General features: G+C 35.9%; 1 protein-coding gene across 1 annotated transcript; it reads right to left on the bottom strand.

Annotated features, from left to right (window-relative positions):
• Window positions 1-7,766: 7,766 nt before the first annotated feature.
• Window positions 7,767-8,920, bottom strand: LOC106623906 (brachyurin). The gene is made up of 2 exons (XM_014243542.2): window positions 8,564-8,920; window positions 7,767-8,497 (listed from the first exon to the last, which is right to left on the bottom strand). Exons 1-2 carry the CDS (start codon window positions 8,905-8,907, stop codon window positions 7,900-7,902), a joined length of 942 nt encoding a protein of 313 aa, XP_014099017.2. The 5' UTR covers window positions 8,908-8,920; the 3' UTR covers window positions 7,767-7,899.
• Between the last annotated feature and the right edge of the window lie 13,033 nt (window positions 8,921-21,953).

The following is a 21,953-nucleotide window of genomic DNA, read 5'->3' as shown; positions in this document are numbered from 1 at the left end:
GCAAAATAGTCCTCGAAACGACCTAAAAAAGGTCGTTTTTGAGCGAAAAACTAAATTCAATTGGATTCAGTTGTATGGTAACTATATGCTACAGAGGTCCGATCTAAATATTTTTTTCGTGGAATGTAAAAATAAAATAATTTTCTCGACCAGAACATGATTTTGAAAGGTCAGTTTTTATGTCAGCTAGATGCAATAATAGTCCGATATCGGCGGTGCCGACAAATGAGCAGCCATTTGGTGTCTAATTTCAGATCGATATCTCAAAAACTGATGGACTATTTCGCGTATATACGGGCGGACGAACCGGCGGACATGATTAATAGACTAGTCATGTTGATCATATATAGGGTCTCCGATGTACTCATCTCGGTGTTACAAACTTTGCGGTAACCTATTCAGGATATAAAGACTGTGCGAGTAATTCAAATTAAGAATCGCATCATGGTATTGGGTATGTTAAGTTAGGTTGATTAATCAGGCTGATATTCGTGAAAGCCAAAAACGAGCCTGACTTACTCTTAGTGTTTTTCCGAAATAGATGCTTATATAAACAAGGACGAGCACATCTTTTTAAGAGTAGTAAATTAGTTCGAGCTCTCTCAATTTCAAAGATTTTGGACTGCGTTGAAAACAACTAACTGTATTATTTTTGGAACTTGTATAGCGGTCCATACCGAGATCCTAACCAAACTATAAAAACTCAAAAGATTGCCCAATTTATGATGAGCTTTACTAGATATGCTCCAAAAGATCAAGCTATTTGAAAAATAATGCCTGCCGATAGCTCCATGACTTCCTCACTCATTAAAGTCAGCAGCTTCTTTTTTAGTTTCTGATTAAATTCAAAAGTTTAGAGCTAATACTAGACGCAACTTAATAAGCAATATCATATCATATAATATAAAGGCTTCTCATAAAATGCTTTACCTCTTTTATGGAAATGTTCAAATCTGTTAATTGAAAGTATAAATTCATAGAACATTTGGAAGAAAATAACACACTTCGGCTTTTGTTTATCATTTTAACTCAGTAGATTCTTATCTAAAATCTATCAGTAACCTAGAAAGAATAGTAATCGACACCCTCCTTCTACTTCTTTATATGCCTATTCACATTCGAATATGGGTGATCATAAAGTATTAAATACAATGTACTATTTTCCATATATTTCTAAATTTTGGTATTGTAGAATTTGAAAAAATAATAACATAACATTTATTGCTACCCTCCAGTTATTTAATCAACTCTTATATAGTAAAAGTTTTGACCAAGAAAATATTAGTACTTATTCTATATGCCATTAATTCCAAAATCCATAGAAAATTTTTAATATAAATATTTTAATACGGTCAAATTAATGAGATGCTTTATTATCTTATTATTTTCGTACTACTTTCCTCCACTACAAAAGCCAACCATGAGATGAATGAGATAAATGCTAATTATAATGCAGTCTTCATCAAAGAAGTACTCACAACTCTTTACCAAATGATTATCCTTACGTTATCTTTGCACACAAAACTCAAAGAAAAACTTAAATTTCATAGTACAGCAAGAGCCAGAGAGCTAGTCAAACACAATAATCACAGACCACATAAAATCAGGTCAGCAGTTACGTAAAAGCCGTCAAAAGTTTTCTACGCAAAACCGCCACCGCTTAGCAAGCACAAGCACACAAACGATGCTATGTACGAGTAAGTGTGTGTGCAGCAGCAACTCAGCCAGCATTTCGAATTGCTTTAAGCATTGCTGCTATAAAGACGTAGTGACGGAAGTGCGTGCTGTTCGTGTGTGAGGTGAGAAATTGAAATTTCCATTAGAACAATGGACGAACATACTCGTACAAGTACTTTAAAATGGTTTTCGGTAAGGTGAAGTGTTGGCAAATGCCAGCAAAACTTTTCCACTTTCACGCCTTCGGCGGCGAAGACAGCACAGACGATGGACGGACGGCAAATCCGCCGGAGCACTGTGGTGCCCCGAGTGAACACAAAGACGTGGCGCAATTACACAGAAGAAGTAACACCGAATGCCTGGAACGCCGCACAATGCGAAGGCCCTTCAAGTTGGAACCATTGAAAGCGTGCAAAACACTGCAAACTTTCGTGAGTGCTACGCTGCAGCCTGAAATCGCATATGCAACAACGACTAGCTAGGATAAGTATGTTATTTGTGTGAGTATTGGTGAGTAGCCCACGCAGTTGCAGATTGGCTGCGTATACGAAAAACAAAAATTCACCGTTGCCTTGAAGGCTAAGCATTGGCTAGTTTGCACGGCAGTGGCCGGGTACAACGGCAAGCCGTAGAAAGGCCACCCTTGCGAAAATTTATCGCCTACCCACTGGTGAACGGAAATTAAGAGCGGCAGGTCGTTACTAGTCCTGGATAAGCGTTGGCATTTCCTGTGTGAATTGTTTGTTTTCGCCTTTCTGCTTTGCCTTTTGGCTGTGCCACAAGTAACTGATCGAACATTTTAGTCACGTATACGCAGTGGCGGCGAACAACATGCGAAGCAATTGTCGAGATTTGTCATATCTTTGTAGAAGGTATGTTTTCGGCGTATTGGAGCTCAATTAAAATGCAATCGGTTTTGAAAACTGCAAATTGTGAGATTTTCTTGGGTTGTGTGAAACTAAATTAGTTTTTTGAGTTTACAAAATGTAAAACAAAAACGTATTTAAATGCTGTCATAAATAATATTTTTTTGTTTTAAATTTTTTAAAGTTTCGTTATCAATTTAGGCATCCAAATGAAACTTGCGCAAACATACCTCTTTCCTTTGAAGTTAGAAGCAGCCAAGTGCGACTGCCATCTTGGCGATCACCCATAGGAGCTAACCTAACCAAAAAGCAAAGTAATCAAAAATTTTGTCTTAGTTCAAAATGCATAGTTTATTATATTTACATACCAACCCTTTTTTTTACTTAATAAAACTATTTGATTATAAATATACTTTACATTTACTGTTATTCACGCAAATTTCCTTTTTCTTGGAGTGTTTCGGAAACTTCTGTAACTTTAGAAATGGCGTTGGCAATAGACTTCAAATGACCAACTCCGACTTTAACCTTGTGCTCATTCGCCTACTATATATTAGGGTGGAGCGAAATTTTTTTTATTTTTTTTTGCTTAGCCTGAGGGTAAAATTTGTATTATAAATTAAGAAAATGTTTGGAAAAAAATAATCTTTAACAACTAGAGGTAAATTAAAGTATATATCGAATTAAAATTTTTTTGGACAAAAAAAAAATCTTATTTTGGTTAAAACTCTTCACATTTATATATATACTATACCGAACTTGACTTTTGACTCAAAATTTATTTTAACGCTTAAAGAAAGCATGTTACCGTTTAAGACTTTTTTTAAAACTCCAATAATGGTCACAAAAAACCTTTTTAAGTTGACTCTCTATAACTTCTAAAACATCAAACATTTTTACGAAATAAAAATTTTAACTCGAAATTTATTTTAAAAGCTGCCTCTAGGTTTATAATCCACAAATTTTACCCCCAAGCTAAGCAAAAAAAAATTTTTTTTTCGCCTTACCTTACTTTATATAATATTTATTCCACTTTTAGGTTTACCAGCCCCTGTCAGAAACTTTTTCGCAAGTTTTCATACCGTAGCGAACTTAGCTTTTCTGCCTTGTCTAGTCTACGATAGGTCTGAAGTGAGATCAAATGGCTAAATAATTTAATATCTGGGAAAGTGTTTGACCTTTACGATTGCTGAACTCTTAAAATTAAAATAGTTAAAGAGAAATGGACAGAGCAATCCTCTAACCCTCTTACAATTTTCTCTGGAAATTGTATTTCCCAAAAAGAATTGCAACCACGCACTGAATGGGTTTGTATTGCTCAATTCTAATAATATATTTAATATAATTTTTTTTTAAGTAATATAAGCAATACTGCCATTCCTCCTAACAAATTATGATTTCCATCAAAAATTGTATCTAATTAATGTATACATATTTTCTCCAGCTGCGCTAATTTTTTTTTATATTCCGGAATATGATTATAAACCCTGTCTTTGTACGCACTTTAAATCGTTCGGCTGTTTTTTAATAATATTATCGCAGGCACTTTAGCAAACTTTGCCAATTTTATTTTACGAAACTGTGTCAGCAGGACCAACCCAACTGTGTCAGCAAAAAAAAAAATAAAAATTTAAGCGACATAATTTTAATACCAACAGCAGGCCTAATAAAATTTCATTAGCAACAGTTATGCCATTATGTTGCTGGTGTCAGCAATTTAAGTTGCGCAAAAGTCACACAAAAAATAATAATCAAAATGTAAAATAATATTTGTGATAATGCAAAGGAGCAAAGCACTTAGTGCAACTGGAGCGCGTCCAGCCGAGGAGATGTTGGCAAAACTTTGACCCTAAACAAAAATCGGCAATTTGCTGACGATGCGTGTGGAAGATTTTGCCACTGTAAATATTATATTTATGTATGTTTGTAGGCATGTAACACAGATGCTCCAAGTGCTTACTTGTGCGTAAGTTTAATCTTGAAAATTGCAGAGGACACGCAAATAAACTTTGCGCAGCTCAAAAGCCATTTCGGTTGGCCATGTTGTGGTTAAGTTGTGCACGCTGCTTATTTATATGGGTTTTGGTTCTAAAAATTGTTTGTATATATTGACGGTATATAAATTAAGATTATTGCATAAGCTTGAAATCTAAGACGTGGACTTCAAGCAGTCTAAAAATTTATGTAAACGATGTTCCAAGTTACATTTATTTTAAACTAGATTTAATAGCGATCAAAATCTTCAATAGAGTCTTTCATGAGAGAGCTTCTAAACATCAGCCATTCGGTGCTAGAAAATTCTGCCGAATTTCAAATACACAAATAATCAACACACAGCTGTAAATTTCCAGAGTACTCCCCTCAAGGTGTGTGTACATGAGCAAACTCTTACCATTTCACTCCACTTCAAAATGTTGACCTGCTTTTCAAAACAATTCAGTAAAGTCACAGCATGTCGAGACACAAATCATCATTAGTATTTCCGTGTGTACACATGCGTGTGTGTGTCGAAATAACGCCAAACTCACAAGCAGAACCCATCAGTTAGAGTACGTGTCGGCTTTAGCTAACAACACGCAACAACACTCCGTCTGTCAGTCATCTTAACAGCCGGAATATGTGACTTGTAGCTTGACGCATGCCACACGCCACTTGCCACACTGTATTGCACGCTATATGCCACAACTAAATTTGACGCCACCATCTCATGCCAGCTACTTCAACAATAATCTTGCAGTTTTGCTGTCGACATCCCAAAGCCACCCAACATAACACACACGTTCACACACACACATATGCCACATTTTATGTTTCACCTCACTGCTTGCTTCACGTATCGATTTCGATTGTAATCTAATTTTATTGATATTGACACAATTTCGCAGATTTCCGGATAAACATAAAAGTAACAGAAATGCCGAAGTGTAATGAGAAAAGAGGAAGCCAAGCGTGCAGGAAGCAGCAGCAGTGCAATAAATATAGTTGTGTTGCATAAGTAAGAAAACAATGAATGAAATTTGAAATTGTACTTTGGTGTAATATCTTATCGACTTGGGCGTAACGGGTCTTACGCTTATCGTTTGAATTGTTGTTATAACGACTCGGCAAGTTTGCGCAAAAAGAAAATTTTCCTTAAAAGTGCGAATAATTGAAGTTTGCATGGAACTTGCTCATTGGCTTGAGTGCTATGTGGAACGGAGGGAAATTATTTAAGTTATATAAATACAAAACGTTTGGAAAGAAGTTATTATTTTTATTAAATAAAAGTTCGCTGGTGCCTGATTTTCCTGTACCCAAAATATTTTTGAAATTTTGAAACAATCTAAAATTTGTCAAAATAATGAAAAACTGTTGTAAAAAGATTTTTATATAAATAACTATTTTGATACTTTGAAACTTAGTCTTAAATTTCGATCTGCTAGAGGTTTGAAAGTTTTCACAAACTCAAAAATGTACACTTTTTGCTTGTACCCTTGATCTAAAACATCATCACCAACATGTCTAAAAATGTTAAAGCCCATGGCTCTACCAATGTTTGGTCAACTTATATTGCGATAATTGGATTTAAGGCATTCTGGATTTGCACATCGATATCGCCTCAATATTTTACTTGCATTTTTCAGGAACATATTACTTTAGCTCAGCTTATACTTGTAAAACTGTGTTAGATTAGATTAGGTTAGGTAAGACGGTTGATCCGATTAAGTATTTTATTTCTATTTCACCTGGATGTCTATGTGTTTTTGCCTTGATCTTACCAAAGCCGGACATTGGAAAAGGAAGTATTGAGATGATTTTATGCTATAATCTTCCATGCAGCTGATGCAGCTGGTATCTGGTAAGATATTCAAACCTACTGCGTGAATCCCGATCAGACAGTGTCCAGTTAAAACTCCTACAACCATTGAAAGGTGAACCTTGCTAAGAGCAAAGACTTCTTACGATTTACCGTTACCATTCCGCAGTTATTGAGATAAAAGTACCTCTCCTAGCAAGCTCATCAGCTTCACAGTTTTCTGCTATACCGTTGTGGCCAGGCAATTAAATTAGTCTCATCATAAAATAACTCGATGCTAGAGATAAGGAGTCTGGACATCCTTTCACTAGTCTTGAGCGCACAGTCAGCGAACTCAATGTTAACATCGCTACCCTACATCGGAGTGAAATTTTTCCACCAACGCTAACCGCAAGCTTTCATTTTGGCATTTTCGGATAATTTTTTCAGATCCTAAACTTTTTTTTATAATAATATTTCTACTGATTGCGATTCTAACATTTCTTTTTTATTTCAGATGACTAGAAGTGTGAAAATCGTGGTAAGATGGATTTGGCATTTTCTCCCCTCCCCATCAACAACGTGTAATTTTGCTGAAATTTTTTATTTTATTTTAAAGTATTAAAATATAGCTGATATTTGTATTAATTATTTTTCTCTTTTATCAAGCGTCAAAATAATGCGCAAAATTCAGTCCTCTATATTGGAACACCTCCTTAAGCGACCATTCATTGAGATTGTAGTTTAATTTCCCACCAACTATATAAAAATTAAATAATTGCCAGAAAGCCAACTGTAACACATTTTACTTAGTAATTTTTTTTAACGTAAATAAATAGATTACAATTAATTTAACGACTTTTGGTAGATGTAAGCTGATTAAAATTTATTGCCCAATTTAGTTGCTCATACGCACTGTCACTTCCATCGACCAGGCAATAGCAAAGCAGACCAGTCAATAAACAGGCGTAAACAATGTGCCACACAAGACAAAATTCAAGAGCAGAGAAGCACTTAGTGGAAGATGAAAAAAATAGCAATAACACGAACTTTCTAAATGCTTGTGAATGTGTATGTGTGTGTGAGTGAACATCTACTCAATTGCTACGTGCCAGCATTTGTATAGCGTTTAGTCAATGCGCTAGACGCACAGTTGAACAATTTCCACTACAGCAATCTTTTGGCGTTGATAGCTTTGTTCTCGGCACACTTTGTTGTTTTACTCTCCAGAGCAATTTTCTACAACAACACACGCACACGCTTCTCTGCCTCCCCACCATGCGTTGCATAATTAATGGCGTTCAATTAGGCGTTAATTGTTTGGGTCGCTTTGTGGGTGACGATTACGAAAATTGCACGACGCTATTGCTTGCACGAAGCATTAGACAAGCAAACAACGAAAATAGTATGCATAAATACCGTTAGTGGAACACTTTATTGCACAAAATATACCAAACAATACAAGTAAATAGCAAAACAAGCAATTAACGCACGACGTTAAAAGCCAAGCAAAGACAAATACAAATACAAATATACTCTCAGTTGACGAAGAGTATTTGCACACGCAGCGCACACTTTCGTTCAATCAACTTTTATGCCCGTGCGCGCAACTATCCAATCCAGATACGACGTTATGCGCGTGTACACCGCTGGATAACCAATTTCACAACCGCCAGCGCTGCCAAAGGCAGTCAAACCAATCAAATAGCTTTTATTGCGATAGTAATAGGTTAGTGGACCGCCAGAGTCGCCATCACAGCTGCTGCGTCCGCCAGCACCGCTCGCGCAAATATGGTTGGGGCCACGCACCAAGCCGGGCAAATAATAACAGGCGCACTCACGCAGCGGCAAGACGGGCGCATCTACATAGTACAACAACAAATTGAACATCATTCTTTCACTAGCGCTGTCACTTGTTAGACCCCAGCCAGATGTGGTGACGATTTCACGCTCCAAAAATGACTGTGTCATGAAGCGCGGCGCTAGCGGTATTGTCTGTACGGCGGCAGAGAGTGTGGCCGGTGACGGCAGATGCACAAGACCGATGTCATCACGACCACCGTGCAGCACATACCGTTCATAAACGATGAAATCACTTTCACTCACATTGTAAACAGCAGCCGAGGTGAGCGGATTGGCAAAATCGATGGATCCCAAAAACACTTTCCCGCGCGTCGACCTGCATTGCGAACGTATAATAATTATTATTATTCAAACGAGTAGAGCATTTGCAAATTTAGCTTACTTATATAAACAATGCGCTGCGGTGAGCACATAACTCACTGATATCAGAGTGCCGCCACATTGGTAGACTTTTGGTGCGCGCAACAACAGCAAACCCACCTGATAGGGGAACATGTTGGGCGCGGCCAGGTCGCCGCCAGTAATGCGCGTATCCACCGCGCGTGTTATGTTATAACTGGAGCACTGTCTGTCCCACACCAGCCAGGCGAGGTCCCAATACCAGAAATCGTAAATACCGCCGCCAAAGTAATTCCGATGCATTTCCTGCACCGTTGCAGATGTGGCATATGCGGTAGTGAAAATAGTAGTGGCACAAATGAATAACACCAGCGAATAATATGCCATCGTTATCGGAGGCTCTCTGTGTTGCAGTGGAAATATGAATAAGTAGCGTTTGAGGCTTTTATAGATTCTTAGTTGTAGGTAAAGCCAAAGTACGTAAAAGTATGTGTGCGCTGTAATTATTTTAAACTATATGTATGTATGTTACTGTAGTCGCTTGTATCGGAGAGTGTTCATCAGTTAACAGATTTAAAGCTTCATGGTGTTATCGAAGCTTAGTACAGTTTAGTGGAGCGTCAGCAGAAGAACACTCGGCTGATTGTCTTACTTTGCTAGCATCCGCTGCGATATTTTTTTTCCTAAAAACTAACTAACTATCAACACTATTCACCTAGTTAAACATTGAAATAAAAAATTATTTGTCTATGTATTCTGAATTGGCCTTAATCTTTAAAAATAACCACTAGTTTACATACTCACTAAGGAGGCAACTTTTCGCTGTTAGGCGCAGCCATTTGAACTAACAGTTTTATGATGTTCGTTACACTTTGGCTTTCAAAAAGTTTTTGAAACTAAATAACTAGTAGAAGATGGCTAAAATCGATGAACGTAAATATATAAAAATGAGTGACGTCATAAAAATCTCAGCTAATCTCTCCAAACTTTTATCGTCCATGGTGCAATATAATTGTTTAATCCATCAATATATTTTATTTTTGTATAAAATTTCAAAGACCACAGAGTTCTCCTTTCCTCCACTAATTAATCGACGAGTGCGTCTGAACGCTATTCCGAATGACTTTCAGTACAGTTATGAGCGCGTAAAAAATGGCACCACCAAGTCTCTTCTCAAATTCTACGAAAGAGTCAATATATCATTATTTTGAAACTAGACCACAGGTTTCTAAGTTCTTGAGAAAGATTAATGATGTCATAGTTGTTCTAATAAGAATCGTAATGCGTTTGGTGCCTTGTCGATAAGCACTTCTTTTTGCATCTTGGCAACCGAAATGAAAAAGTAATTTTTCTAAAAACATGAAATTTTTTCTCGAATATATCAAATTTTTCTTCTCTCATTTGTGGTGTCTTTTTCTTTCGTAGCCAAGAGAAAGAGTAAGAGTTAGAGTCTTCTCACGGGAGCATTCACTCCGATAGCCTAGCGTCCATACTGGCTCTGAGCACGCTGACTGTGCGCTCACAACTTTTCAAGTAGTGCATGACCGCATTAGCAATAACCTCAAGCTTCTTTCATATAAGACTTTTAAGGGTGCCCGGTCACTTTGTTCGTACAAGTCATCCAAAGTACAGAGATAATATTTGGTTATTAAAACTCCCCAGTATTAAAGCCGTCCAAGTGCGTTCAGCTCATCTAGTAGTCATCGCATTGCGTCAGTAACATAATTGCATGCAACCCCGCTAAGCGCCGCTCATATTTTATGCTACTTTATTGATTCTAATGATTATTAAGCGTATTTTAAGCTCTTTTTTATGGGTTACTACCAAAGCCGACGTTATATTCTCTCGCTGTTGCCACGCGTTGCCACTTTTATTGTTATCGCTATTTTAGCTGAAGTTGCTGGCGTTGTTCCATGTTGTTTTGTTGCCGTAAAGTATATACCGTTTGTGTGATTGGATGTGTGTGTGTGTGTGTATGTGTGCCGAAACATAATTTGTCTGTGAGCAGCAACAGCTGTTGGCGACATGTGAGGCTTACAGCAGCATTTGTTTGTACACACTTACAACACGTTGTTGTTGTTGCTGCAGCAACACAAATAATATGGCACGTTCCAACGATTTATGAACACAATGATGCTTTTAATTATGTCACGTGTGCACAGCCAGCGAACATAATGCATCGTGAGTTGTTCGGCCGAAGTGTGATGCTTAAGTAAATTTGGCTTTAATAATTTATGTTGCATTTAGTGGCAGATTATTGTTATACGATGGTTATGTCATTCTGCTTTATAGAACTTAAAGATGCGAGTAAATATTCGCTGCTCTTAGTGAAACAACGGAGCGTATGAGTAACACTATTAACCCTTAAATATTTCGGGTCTGTAGTGCCTTTGTAAAAAAATATTATTAATGCTTTAAGTGAACGAATGACAAATTCAATAAAATTTAGTTTACAATTATCAATAACTACTGCTGAATTTGGCAAATAAAGTAAATATCTAACTAAGTTATGGCATTTGAATAGTATACAGTTATGCTATGCTTTACTAGTTAAAGAATACAGTTAGTTTTCACATATTTCCAACATACTTGCAACATGGTAGTATGTAACCTAGCAATTTCAGCTATGAAAGCTCTGAAAGTTTAATGCTTCTACTCGACTTTTTCACAACTTGGCTGAAAACTTTAGTAGCGAGAAAATTTATAAACTGATCAACATGCAACGGCAACAAAATGCAACAGTAAAGCAGAAAAGCGTATACAAAAATCACTAGCAAGTGGAAAGCATGCATGTAGCTAACTTCGTTGCTGCTACGCAAATGATTAGTTGTTGTTTGTGGTACAATGCGCAGTGCAACGCTTGCCATTTTTCGCTGACGACACATTATTACATATACACACATATGGCTGCATATGTGCCACTGCAACATGACTGCGATTTTCGCCGCTTTTGAAAAGAGTAAAGTTTGATGAAATTGCGCAAAGTTTTCGCAGCTTTCTTTCACCTACTGCAAGCGAGTTTGCCACGAACTCTTAGCGAAAAGTTGTGAAGAAATAAAAATTATTAAAAACAAGAAAAAGCATCAACACCGGTTGTATCGAAGCTATAATACCCTTCACAAATAAAAGAGGAACTTTCATTTCAACAATCAGCGTGTATGACGGCTATCTTCAATAGTGGTACGTTCTTAACAATTTCTTCGGAGTGTGTACCGTTGCCTGGAACACTAATCCATGCCAAAGTTCGTGAAGATAATTTGTCAAATAAAAAAGTTTTGCATACAAAAACTTGCTTTTGATCGTTCAGTTTATATATATACAGTAGCTATATCATATAGTGGTCCAAAATCGGCAACTTCGACATATCAAACACTTTCTTTAGAGTAAAGGGCGTGCGCAAGCATTTCAGAGCGATATCTCGGCTTAGTTTGTCACACTGATCTCTTACATATATATACTACAAGTATATATGGTTTATAGGGTATCCACTATTTCCTTCTACATGCTACAATCTTCGTGACAAACTTAAAATACCCTGTTGAGGGTATAAAAATATGCTATCATGTATTTGTGTTTGTGTTTGGTGAAATCACATAAGTTAGCGACTCAGCTGCTACCTTGTGAGTTTCCGGTACTCCACACTTCCGGTCACAATTCGACTGACTGCTTATTGCAACATCGAAATTGCTTAGCTCAATCCGCAAGCAGTAACTTCGAAACAAAACATCTTAGGACATTGCTGTTGGGAGTTGTCAAACATGCCACAAATCGCTTGTTGTAAACGCTGGCGCACATGTCTGCATGTATGGGTACATAGGAAATGCCTTAGCATCAACATAATGTACGCCACATTGAATTATCACGCAAATCATTTGTAACATGGCTCATTCCAACGCTGGTGTTGTTTTTGCTGTTGTCGTAGTTTTTTCTATTTCGCTGCGTAGTCCCCAGTTGTTGGTTGTGGGATGAATGAGTGACAGACTGACAAAGTGTCATTCAAATGGCTTGCCGCAATGCTGCCGCAATAGTACACAAAACAACAACAACACAATAGTAGCGGTTGCAGCTGCTATGTTGTCAGCGCAATAAAGCTTCAACTATTGAAAATTCGGCAACCAACGCACACATACATACAGACAGACGCTGCTTTGTGAGGCGTTGCGCTCGTCATGCTCGTTGATACGAACTCATCAACAAATGTGCCACGGATCGTCTGCTTCGGACAGACATCATTAATTTTGGTCAACGAAATTTTCATGACGATTTAACGGATACTTTATCATTGCGGTAATTTTTTTTTAGGAACCACCGACATTGACAATGGGCATCTCTGGAAAATTGCTCGGCCAGCATAATGGCAATGAGCACAACAATAGTCGTATAGCAATATACAATCAGTTGGGAGATGTTTAATGGTCGTGGTTGAAAGACGTAAGCGTCGGCTGACAGCAATCAAGTGGGCTCACTTAGTTTGAAGACGTGTGGGCGGCATGGAATTTTGTGAACTCAGAGCGACGTACACAAAAGATCTTAGCCAAAAAAAAGGAAAAATGCACTGACATTAAAGCGAAAAAATGAAGGTCTCATAAAAAAATGAAGCATCATCGATAAATTATAGAATGATATGGGGGAACCACAACTGAGATATGTATTAAAATGTAAAGGCTCTTAATTTCTTAAGTAATTTGATTTACCCAAAATTCAGACTTTTATTTTAAAGTTAACAAACTAATTTTTTTTTGATTATCACGAAGCCATTTTGGTTTCAAAATTTTTAAAAATAGTGTAACCGGTGATCCTAGTAATCCATCGAATTTTTCTAATTCTTTGGCTATGGCTCTACTGAGCACCTGACATGGCTAAACAATTTTTCATTACTTTTCTGCCTAACGAATTTTTTCCTTATTTAAATATTCCACACATCCAATGACTCATTAGATATTATTTGCACAATTTTGTGGAAAATTCTTTATACAAAAAATATATTTTTTTAAAAGAAAAATAATCCGTGCAATGTAATTCTAAATACAGTCTAAAATAATCGTTGGTTAGGTTAAGTTAGGTTAGATTCAAGGCCGATACTGCTACTAACAACAACAGTGATCCCACTTGGGCATTTCATGTCGGTCCGTTGCGATACCGAAAACGCGTATATATTCATCAGGAAAACCCTCGTAATTCAACAAAGAGTCCACAATTGCGGTAAGATGAATTTTGCTAAGAGCACCAGAGTGCAGTGGATCTTCTGCGTACTACCCTAGGCTGGAAGTAAATCGCATTTGCACCGAAGATGATAATCGACTAATGCCTGCTAAGCTCCCGGGAGGTCCAGTAATAGAACGCAGGAGGACACCGGGTATCCAGCTGTTTTCCACTTTGAGGTAAAGTCATTTTGCAAGCCCATCAGCTTTACAATTTCCAGCGATTCCGCCATGCCTAGGCCACCAGACGAGTTTGATAATGAAGTAGCTTGAAAGGAGAGTCACTACTTGATTAATTTTGTTCGCACAGTGAGCGAGCTTAATGATAATATTGCCACTTTGCTGTCAGAGTGAAGGCTCACTTCCCAAAAAGACGAACATTAAGGCCTTAATAGTAGCTACTTCTACCTAAAATATACTACAATGACTCGGTAACCTAAAACTAAGCTTGACGAAAAGCTTCTTATGGAAAACTACCCCTCCAACCTTTCCTTCGACCCATCCATAAAAAAATTGACTGTACCCTTTTCCACTGTCTTTTTTCCGTCGGTATATGAACAGAGAGAAAGAAACCAGGAGTGGACTATGTGAAATAGTGTTCAAAGTACCCAACTTCCCTGAGCCTTAAAGCGACCATCGCAGCCATGTATCTGCCGGTTATATCCGTAGTTACTCCAACAAATAAATTTTAACCTGACTAATATAACCTAACATACCTTGACAAAGATACTGACGAGTAACTATAATGTAAGCGTTTTTCTACACAATTTTTTGATTATTCCTTTCTCTATACTTTCTCTCTCTCTCCTTCTCGCATTTCAACATACTCTCTATTTCCAATTTTTCTGTTTAATTGTGCACCATCGAAATGCTTTATTGTCATTTGTTACACCATTCAGTCCTCATATTGCATTTCTCACTTTCCTGCACTTTCTCCATTCGCCATGCTTGTAACCATTTCCATGCTCACAGTAAACTAAACCTTTTCTGTGTTTTTAATTAAACGAAATATTTTTCAAATATTTTGTCTTGAGCATTGTTTTGCCATTTCGAGTTGACAATTTCCAGTCAACAATTAAGTAAAAGAGAGCGTAGTAGTTGGGTCTGACATTTTTAATTGCAATAACAACAATGTCAAAATTGTAAGTTGAAGCTAGAAGAAATGTGTATTTTTGGTTTTAAATGCTTTTTTGCGCCATAAAAGAGTTTGTTCTGTTATCGACGACTGCCTCGAAGGATGCGAGTTCAAATCCCGAGAAAGATTTAATTGAGAATTATAGAAAATAGTTTATTTTCTCAGGCTATGTTATCTGACAAAAGAAAGCTTTTTAGAAACTGCTCTTTTGGTGTCGAGGCATACCTTCTTGATTGCAGAGCTTTTTTGGGAAAATTTTTTTACTTTTCAATATCTTTCAAACAAACTTTAATAGAAGGTCAGGTTAAGTCTTACAATTAAAAATGTTTTTTAAAGTTTTAAGGGGGTTTTCCAGTAGAGAGTGAATTTTTGGCTTAACATGTATAGCAAAATTTCTAGTACCAGGACATTCAGGAAATAGGTATATCCAACTTTGAATTTCAAAAAAATCGATTTTTGCATATTTTGAATGTATATTCGAGTATATATATAAAATAATAATATATTAGCGTATTCGCCAAAACTTTTTAGCTTAGTATAATCGGTTTCCAGAATGTTAAACGCGTTTTTCTTTAAAAGCTGTTCTCAGAGTCGGTAAGAAAAAATTTTCCCAAAAGGCTTGACGGATCGGTTTGAAATTTCAGAAAAAACAGTTTTTTTTTGACTTAGTTAGAATGTTAGGTATCCTAAAACTAATACAAAGGAAAGTCCAAAGCTTTGACTAAAATCTTCTCTTATCACTTTATTGTTGGCAGTAGTGAAACGATTTAATATCACCAAAAGATCAAGCGTTACCATCCAACCCATACTTTCATCTTAGAGGCCACATAAACAACTTTGTTTCCTTAAGCCGCTCTCACCCGAGCTTTCTGCAAGCAACAAAAGGCACTGTGTATGCACTCATCTACATATTCGTTAACATTTGAGTAACTTTATTGTTATTGAGTAGCGCTGACAATGTAAGATAAATTTTTCATAAGCAGGTATGCAGCAGTGCAGAGGAACAAAGAACGAAGAAAATAAGATATGAATACTAGACACTAATTCCACTTGAACCCATAGCGTTATTATCTGCAGCCGCAGGGTAAACCAAATATAATAAAGCGTGATGAAAATATGCAAGAATATGAAAATCCTTTTTAGTTGCCAACCCAACGTCTCACGGCGGCGACATAACATCGTTGACGACAGCAGGAATTTTTCAATAAATATCCAAAGCAATAACTCGACATATTGACAAAGGTTGCGTTTTTTCGGTGTTTACATACAAAACGAATGGCAAAATATTATTATGCACACACAAACAAACCGATATGGATATGCTAAGCATTGAAGGATGATAGTTGGGCACTTAGAGACGGACATATATATATATATATATATATATATATATATATATACGCGGATGAAAGCAATACAACTAAAAGAATTTTCATATCTCGATTTTTGAGGCAAAGAACAAGAAAGTACACATACAAATACACACACAGAAACACATATACAAGTACAACAATATATATGCACAGAAGCAGCAAGAGCACAAGCCTTGCCTTTCAGCAGTTGTAAATTCTGCAAAAGCAAAGCAGCGCAAAGCTTTGACGGCAACAAAAATCTCAACTCCTTAATCGTACCCTTCCACTACACCCACTTGAGCTGCGAAAGCATTCCATTCGAACACCCAAGTAACCAGCAATGTTAACCCAATATTGCTTTTCGGTACAAATCTGGCAGCAAAAATTTCCACACCCACCACCAACAACAACACAATGCATGTGTGTGCACGGAGGGCGTTCGTGTGCGTGCCGGCAAAAGGACATTAACTTTTATACGTTCGGATCATCGAAAGCCATTATTAAAAGCGCATGTCAATTGAACTTTTGTGCACGGGAAAAAAGTCTAAAAATTCTGAAAATGTTTACCATTTGAATACATATTGATGAAATTATCCTTTCGAGTGGCCGAAAGGAGAAATGGGTGTTGCTGAGTGGCAATCCACCGGCACCATCTAACTGATTGCGTATCATTCAACCATTCATGGTGATTATTTTTGTGTGTGTGTGTGTGTGTTTGAAAATTCATTGCATCCAAAGCTTCTTTGGGCTTAAGGACTTCAGCGCATCTGCTTGGAAAAATTGCTCGCTTTAACGCTTCATCAGCAGCACCAACAGAAATAAAAATAATATGAGAATAAAAGTAAAAATAAAAATAATAGGCAAAAAAATGAAAACAAGAAAGTAAAAATAAAAGAATAAATAAGAATAAAATCCTTTTAGCTCGCCTTTTGTATGAGACAATAAATAGATATTACTGTTTATTCCGCTGCCTCGCTTCGTTGGCATTGAAACGCGAAATTGATGGATTTATGACAGTAATATACGCCAGTCGCGCCTTACAATATGCGAAGTAGCAACGGACACAGAAATTTATATATGACAATCGGGGTAACACAACTCTACAAATTCGACAGCGAAAAATGGCGCTTGGCATGCTTCTTTGCTTTTTCTTGTTACTCCCCGCATTGCATTCGATGTATTAATTTCATTTGGTTATTGGTTGGTGTTCTCTCTCGTGTTGGTGTTCGCCATCTAGTTCGTTGTTGCACAAATACCGCCTCGTTGCATTAACGCATGCAAAATGAATTTGGAAAGACTGCCAGACTTTGACAAACAATTAATAAACACACATAGGCAGACGAGAAAAAATTTGCCATGCATTTCCTTATGAAAATTGATTCTCAAATAGCACAGTGTTTCGAAACATTGATTGCTAGGAAATTTCTCTCTTTATTAAAATTAAGTTTATGGCAAACTTTTGCTTATGAAACTCATAAAATATTGCGATTTCAGGCTTTAAAAAATTCCAAAAAAATATATATAATATTTATAGTATACGAGACTTTTTTTTTGTTTTTGATTTTCATGTTATTTATCTGTGCTAATATTATATAATATAATACAATACTGTCATATCAATGCATCATGATATTCATATTCGATTCGCCATATATCTGCTCGGTAGCTTTAAGCGTTAATTTCTCGCTCTCAAAGCCGAGGGCTAATAAAATACTATCTGCTGTGAAGTGAATAATTGCTTCCGAAAAGAGAGAATCGAGAGTCAATTGTATATATGTCAGAGTAGATATAAGTACAATGTTGGGCATTAAGGGCTGTTTAATATATTTAAGCTGTTATGTTTAAACAGCTGGCATAATATGTTCGATTCACAACGTTTAATGAATAACACACAAATATAGAAAGAATCAGTTTAAGTTACTACTAGCATTAATAGGTTAAACTTATACTTCAAAAACACATTTAGGTGAAAGCATATAAATATTAATTTGTTAAACGTAGTCGATCAAATAAATATTTTCCATTGAGCTGATGTAAAATTACTCATGCGACAACACTGTCCACCAAATACCAAAACTATACATGAAAGGCAATATTGGCAACCAGCCTCCCCGCCCCAAGTAATCAAATCGACCGTATGGCAAATATTGAATCTTCACGATTTCTATCGAATTGCCTGCAGTACGTTCGAGTGAGCGCAAAGGCCAAAAAATTCATTGCATATTTCTGTAAAATTTATTGGATTTTATGATTTTCATTTGCAATGCATGCGTGTGCCCCTGAAGTGGCTGTGCAGCACGCATACATACTCACACTCATAAAGAATGCTGAAAGGTTCGTAAAAGCAGAAAAACAAATTTTTTAGCATTAGAGTGGAGTGTTGCGCTTAAAGAAAGTCAAATTGAGTTTTCTTTTAATTTGAGTTTTTGTAATAAAACTTTCACCATTTTGAACCATTGTTAAGAGGAAGAGTTTTCTTTTCATTACTTCATACTATTTTAGCATAAAATATATGTAATTAATAACTGCATTTAACTTAATATTTAAATACCCAATTAAACGTGGCAGATTGATTTTTAATGGAATAGCACCTTAAAGTAATAACATATTTCCGTAATTAGTTGGCTGAAAATTCTTAAAAATATATTTATTAACAGTTTGAGGGCATAGGTACTAAATCGAGTTAGGCTGTTTTGTCTGGGCGATGGCACCTTAATGCACATGTGTTTGCCAAAAGTCTACGCGTACATAAAACGTAGCATAGTTTTAGGCAATTTATTCGATTGAATTAATAACAACTGCAGCAAGCGATTTGGCAACAAAAATTCAAAGTCATAAAAACGAGCGAGTAAAAATCTTGTCATAGTTTTTGCAATTCTAAGCATCGTTTCTCAATGGTGAATGCGTAATTTAAAAATGTTTGAACACTTCTTCTCATTCCTTCTATTATTGGCTTGTCAACAGCAGATTTTAAAGAATTTTAGTAGGTTAGGAAAGTCCAAAGCTCTAAACTGGCCTTAATTTGATATTTTATTCGGGAAATATGGAAAAAGGTATCGAATATATCTCTTGTGTGTTTTATTTAATATGTATAAAAGTTTTTTTTATATGATATTAACAAACAACAATTTTTAATATTATATTAAAATATTAAAATGGCGGCGATTAACCCAAAAAATAAATCTAATTAATGCCAAGAAATAAAATTCGGTTGGTTGGAAAAGTTCTATAAAAGTTGATAATTTTTTTGCGGGGTCAAGATATAAAAATCTCAAAAAAAAAAATTATGTTTCCAATAAAAAGCTGAAGTTCTAGAAATATTTTTAAATTTTCTGCAAATATTTTTAACACTTCTACCACTTTTGTGGCTCTAGTCCTTTCCAGCCAATCGGTAGCTTATATTACTCACACTATCTTCTTCTTTTTTTTCAGATTTACGAATGCCAGTTGTATATGCGATATATATATATTTGGTCAGCCTTTCCTATGTTAACGGATTTTTTTCTTCATTATATTTGTTTAAATAAAAAAGTAAAAATTTTACCAAGTATATTTGCAAACTTTTCTAAGGCAATGTGACTACAAATTACTGTGTGTCCGAGTTCTAGAAAAAAATCTACAATTTTTTGCAGCAAAATTTATTATGGCTGCGCAATTTGTGCACGTGTTTGTACGTCAGCTGATATGGTGAAATCGTTTGAAGTTGAAAAAGTTTGACGTCGTTTGACAAATCACTTTATTTGCTGCATTTTTAAAACACGTTTCATATTTATGACTGGCATAATTCAAATTTACAATATGTTTGGTATTATGTTGCCAAAAATAGTTGATAAATATAAAATATTTCCTTGGCATATTCATATCAGACACAATGGCAATTTGATAGGGGCACTAGGGCTTTCCCCTAAAAACGAAGAACAAGTACTTTGTAAATACAAATATTTGGAATATAATTCTTCTGAAAAAACTAGCAAAGGCTGCATACGTTCAAAAAATGAGGGTCATGTGAAATATATCGATATCTTTAAAAAAAACTTTTTTGTGAAAAGTTCGAAATCAGATACTGTTCATTTAAGTTTCGATGGCTGCAACGATATATTACCGCACTACCATATGGAACAGTTAGCGAAACTTTAGGGGGTATTCTGGTCCAGAAATTTGATATCTCTCTAAAAGGCTTTATTAAAATTCGAATTATTTCCGAAGTTATATCCGTTTTAGTGTCGTGACAACTGAACCGGTTTAGCGGACGACAAAACTTTAAACACGTTTTTATAAATTTTTTCACGATTATTGACATGCTATCTCAACTTCTACTTAACAGATTTCTTTGAAATTTTGATGAAAATCTTTGGTGTATATCGCTTTACGGCGCTTGTTTTAGACCGTATATGTGGACCCCAGTGCATGCGGCTGACTTTTGTCCAAAAAGATCGGTCAATCTGTGAGATATATTATTGAAAGTCGGGAAAATTTTCCTTGACAATAATATACTCTTGTGTCAAAAATGGGTTGAATTGGGTCAATACTTCCCTTAGCCCCCGTACACCTAATAATAAGATTTTCGAATTTCGAGTTGACTTTATGGCACATATAATACATTGGCTAATGTGGGAGTTATTTTCTTATCTAAAAAATTAGTTCTCAAGTATTTCTGAATAATGTCAAAAATTAATGCAATCAGCCTCATTTCTCTGCCCCCAATATACTCTACATAATGATTTCCGACTTTTCACCTGACTTTAACCGTTTAGGTTGGTCAAATAGTCTGATATTTTAATAAAGTTACGTGGACACGTTTATTTAAAAGTTATAAAATTATGTTAATAGTTTGTCGCTCAATTTAAATAAAATTGATCTTGGTCTATACTTCATATCCCTAATATAGTGAATTTCGATCCTTTGCTTGACGTATTTCACATCAATTCAATATATTAAATTTAGCCTCTTCGGTAGAGTCTATATCACATATATGTAGCTCATTTGAGGATGACTAAAGCATAATTTTAGCTGACGGAAAGTAAGATATAGTAATAAAACTAAGCGAAGCTATGACCTTAAAAATAAGTTAATCTCATACCAAACATGATTGTAATCCATTCACAATTTCATCGCACAATGAAGTTGAACTCTTTCGCCCTCTCTCCGATTATGCCTGTATGCAATACCAACCCCACATGAGTGCCAAGGAACACTTGTAACGAGTTTCATCAAGATGTCTCAATTTTTACTCAAGTTATTGCTTGCACGGATAGACCCTCGGACGAACGGACGGACAGACAGTCACCCGGATTTCAACTCGTCTCCTTACCATGATCGTTTATATAAATATATAACTCTATATCTATCGAGATTAGCTTAAGGTGATACAAACAACCTTTAGGTGAAAGGAGGAGTATAAAAATTGATAGTAAAAATATTTTTAATTTTTTTTTAACTTAGTTTGGAAAATGCCTAAAATTTGGGGATCTAGACCAGAATACCTTAATATCAATCACTTCTAGAAAATTTCGTTTTCCACAAAGTATATGACTGTATGTGTTTGAATGAAGTTTTATTATAGCTTGTAAATGATCAAAGTCGAAGCACAATCTCTGATATCATCTGTCAGAGTTCTTAATATATGTCATCCTTTATATTCTGTAAATAGACTTGGACCTATTAACACATCAGAACACTCTATAGATTTGTATCCAAAATACACGCGCTACCCTGACTGACGGAAAGTTTAAATTAAAGTAAATT

Source organism: Bactrocera oleae, chromosome 6 (assembly GCF_042242935.1).
Source record: "Bactrocera oleae isolate idBacOlea1 chromosome 6, idBacOlea1, whole genome shotgun sequence".
Lineage (NCBI taxonomy): Eukaryota > Metazoa > Arthropoda > Insecta > Diptera > Tephritidae > Bactrocera > Bactrocera oleae.
The sequence above is the reverse complement of the archived record's forward strand: the minus strand, read 5'-3'. Positions and strand labels throughout refer to the sequence as shown.

Excerpts from the sequence above, each read along its gene's own strand:
- LOC106623906 (XM_014243542.2), bottom strand. The coding sequence starts at position 8,907 with ATGGCATATTATTCGCTGGTGTTATTCATTTGTGCCACTACTATTTTC. Across the intron at positions 8,498-8,563 it reads GCAGCGCATTGTTTATATAA|GTCGACGCGCGGGAAAGTGT; the intron begins GTAAGCTAAATT and ends TTCGCAATGCAG.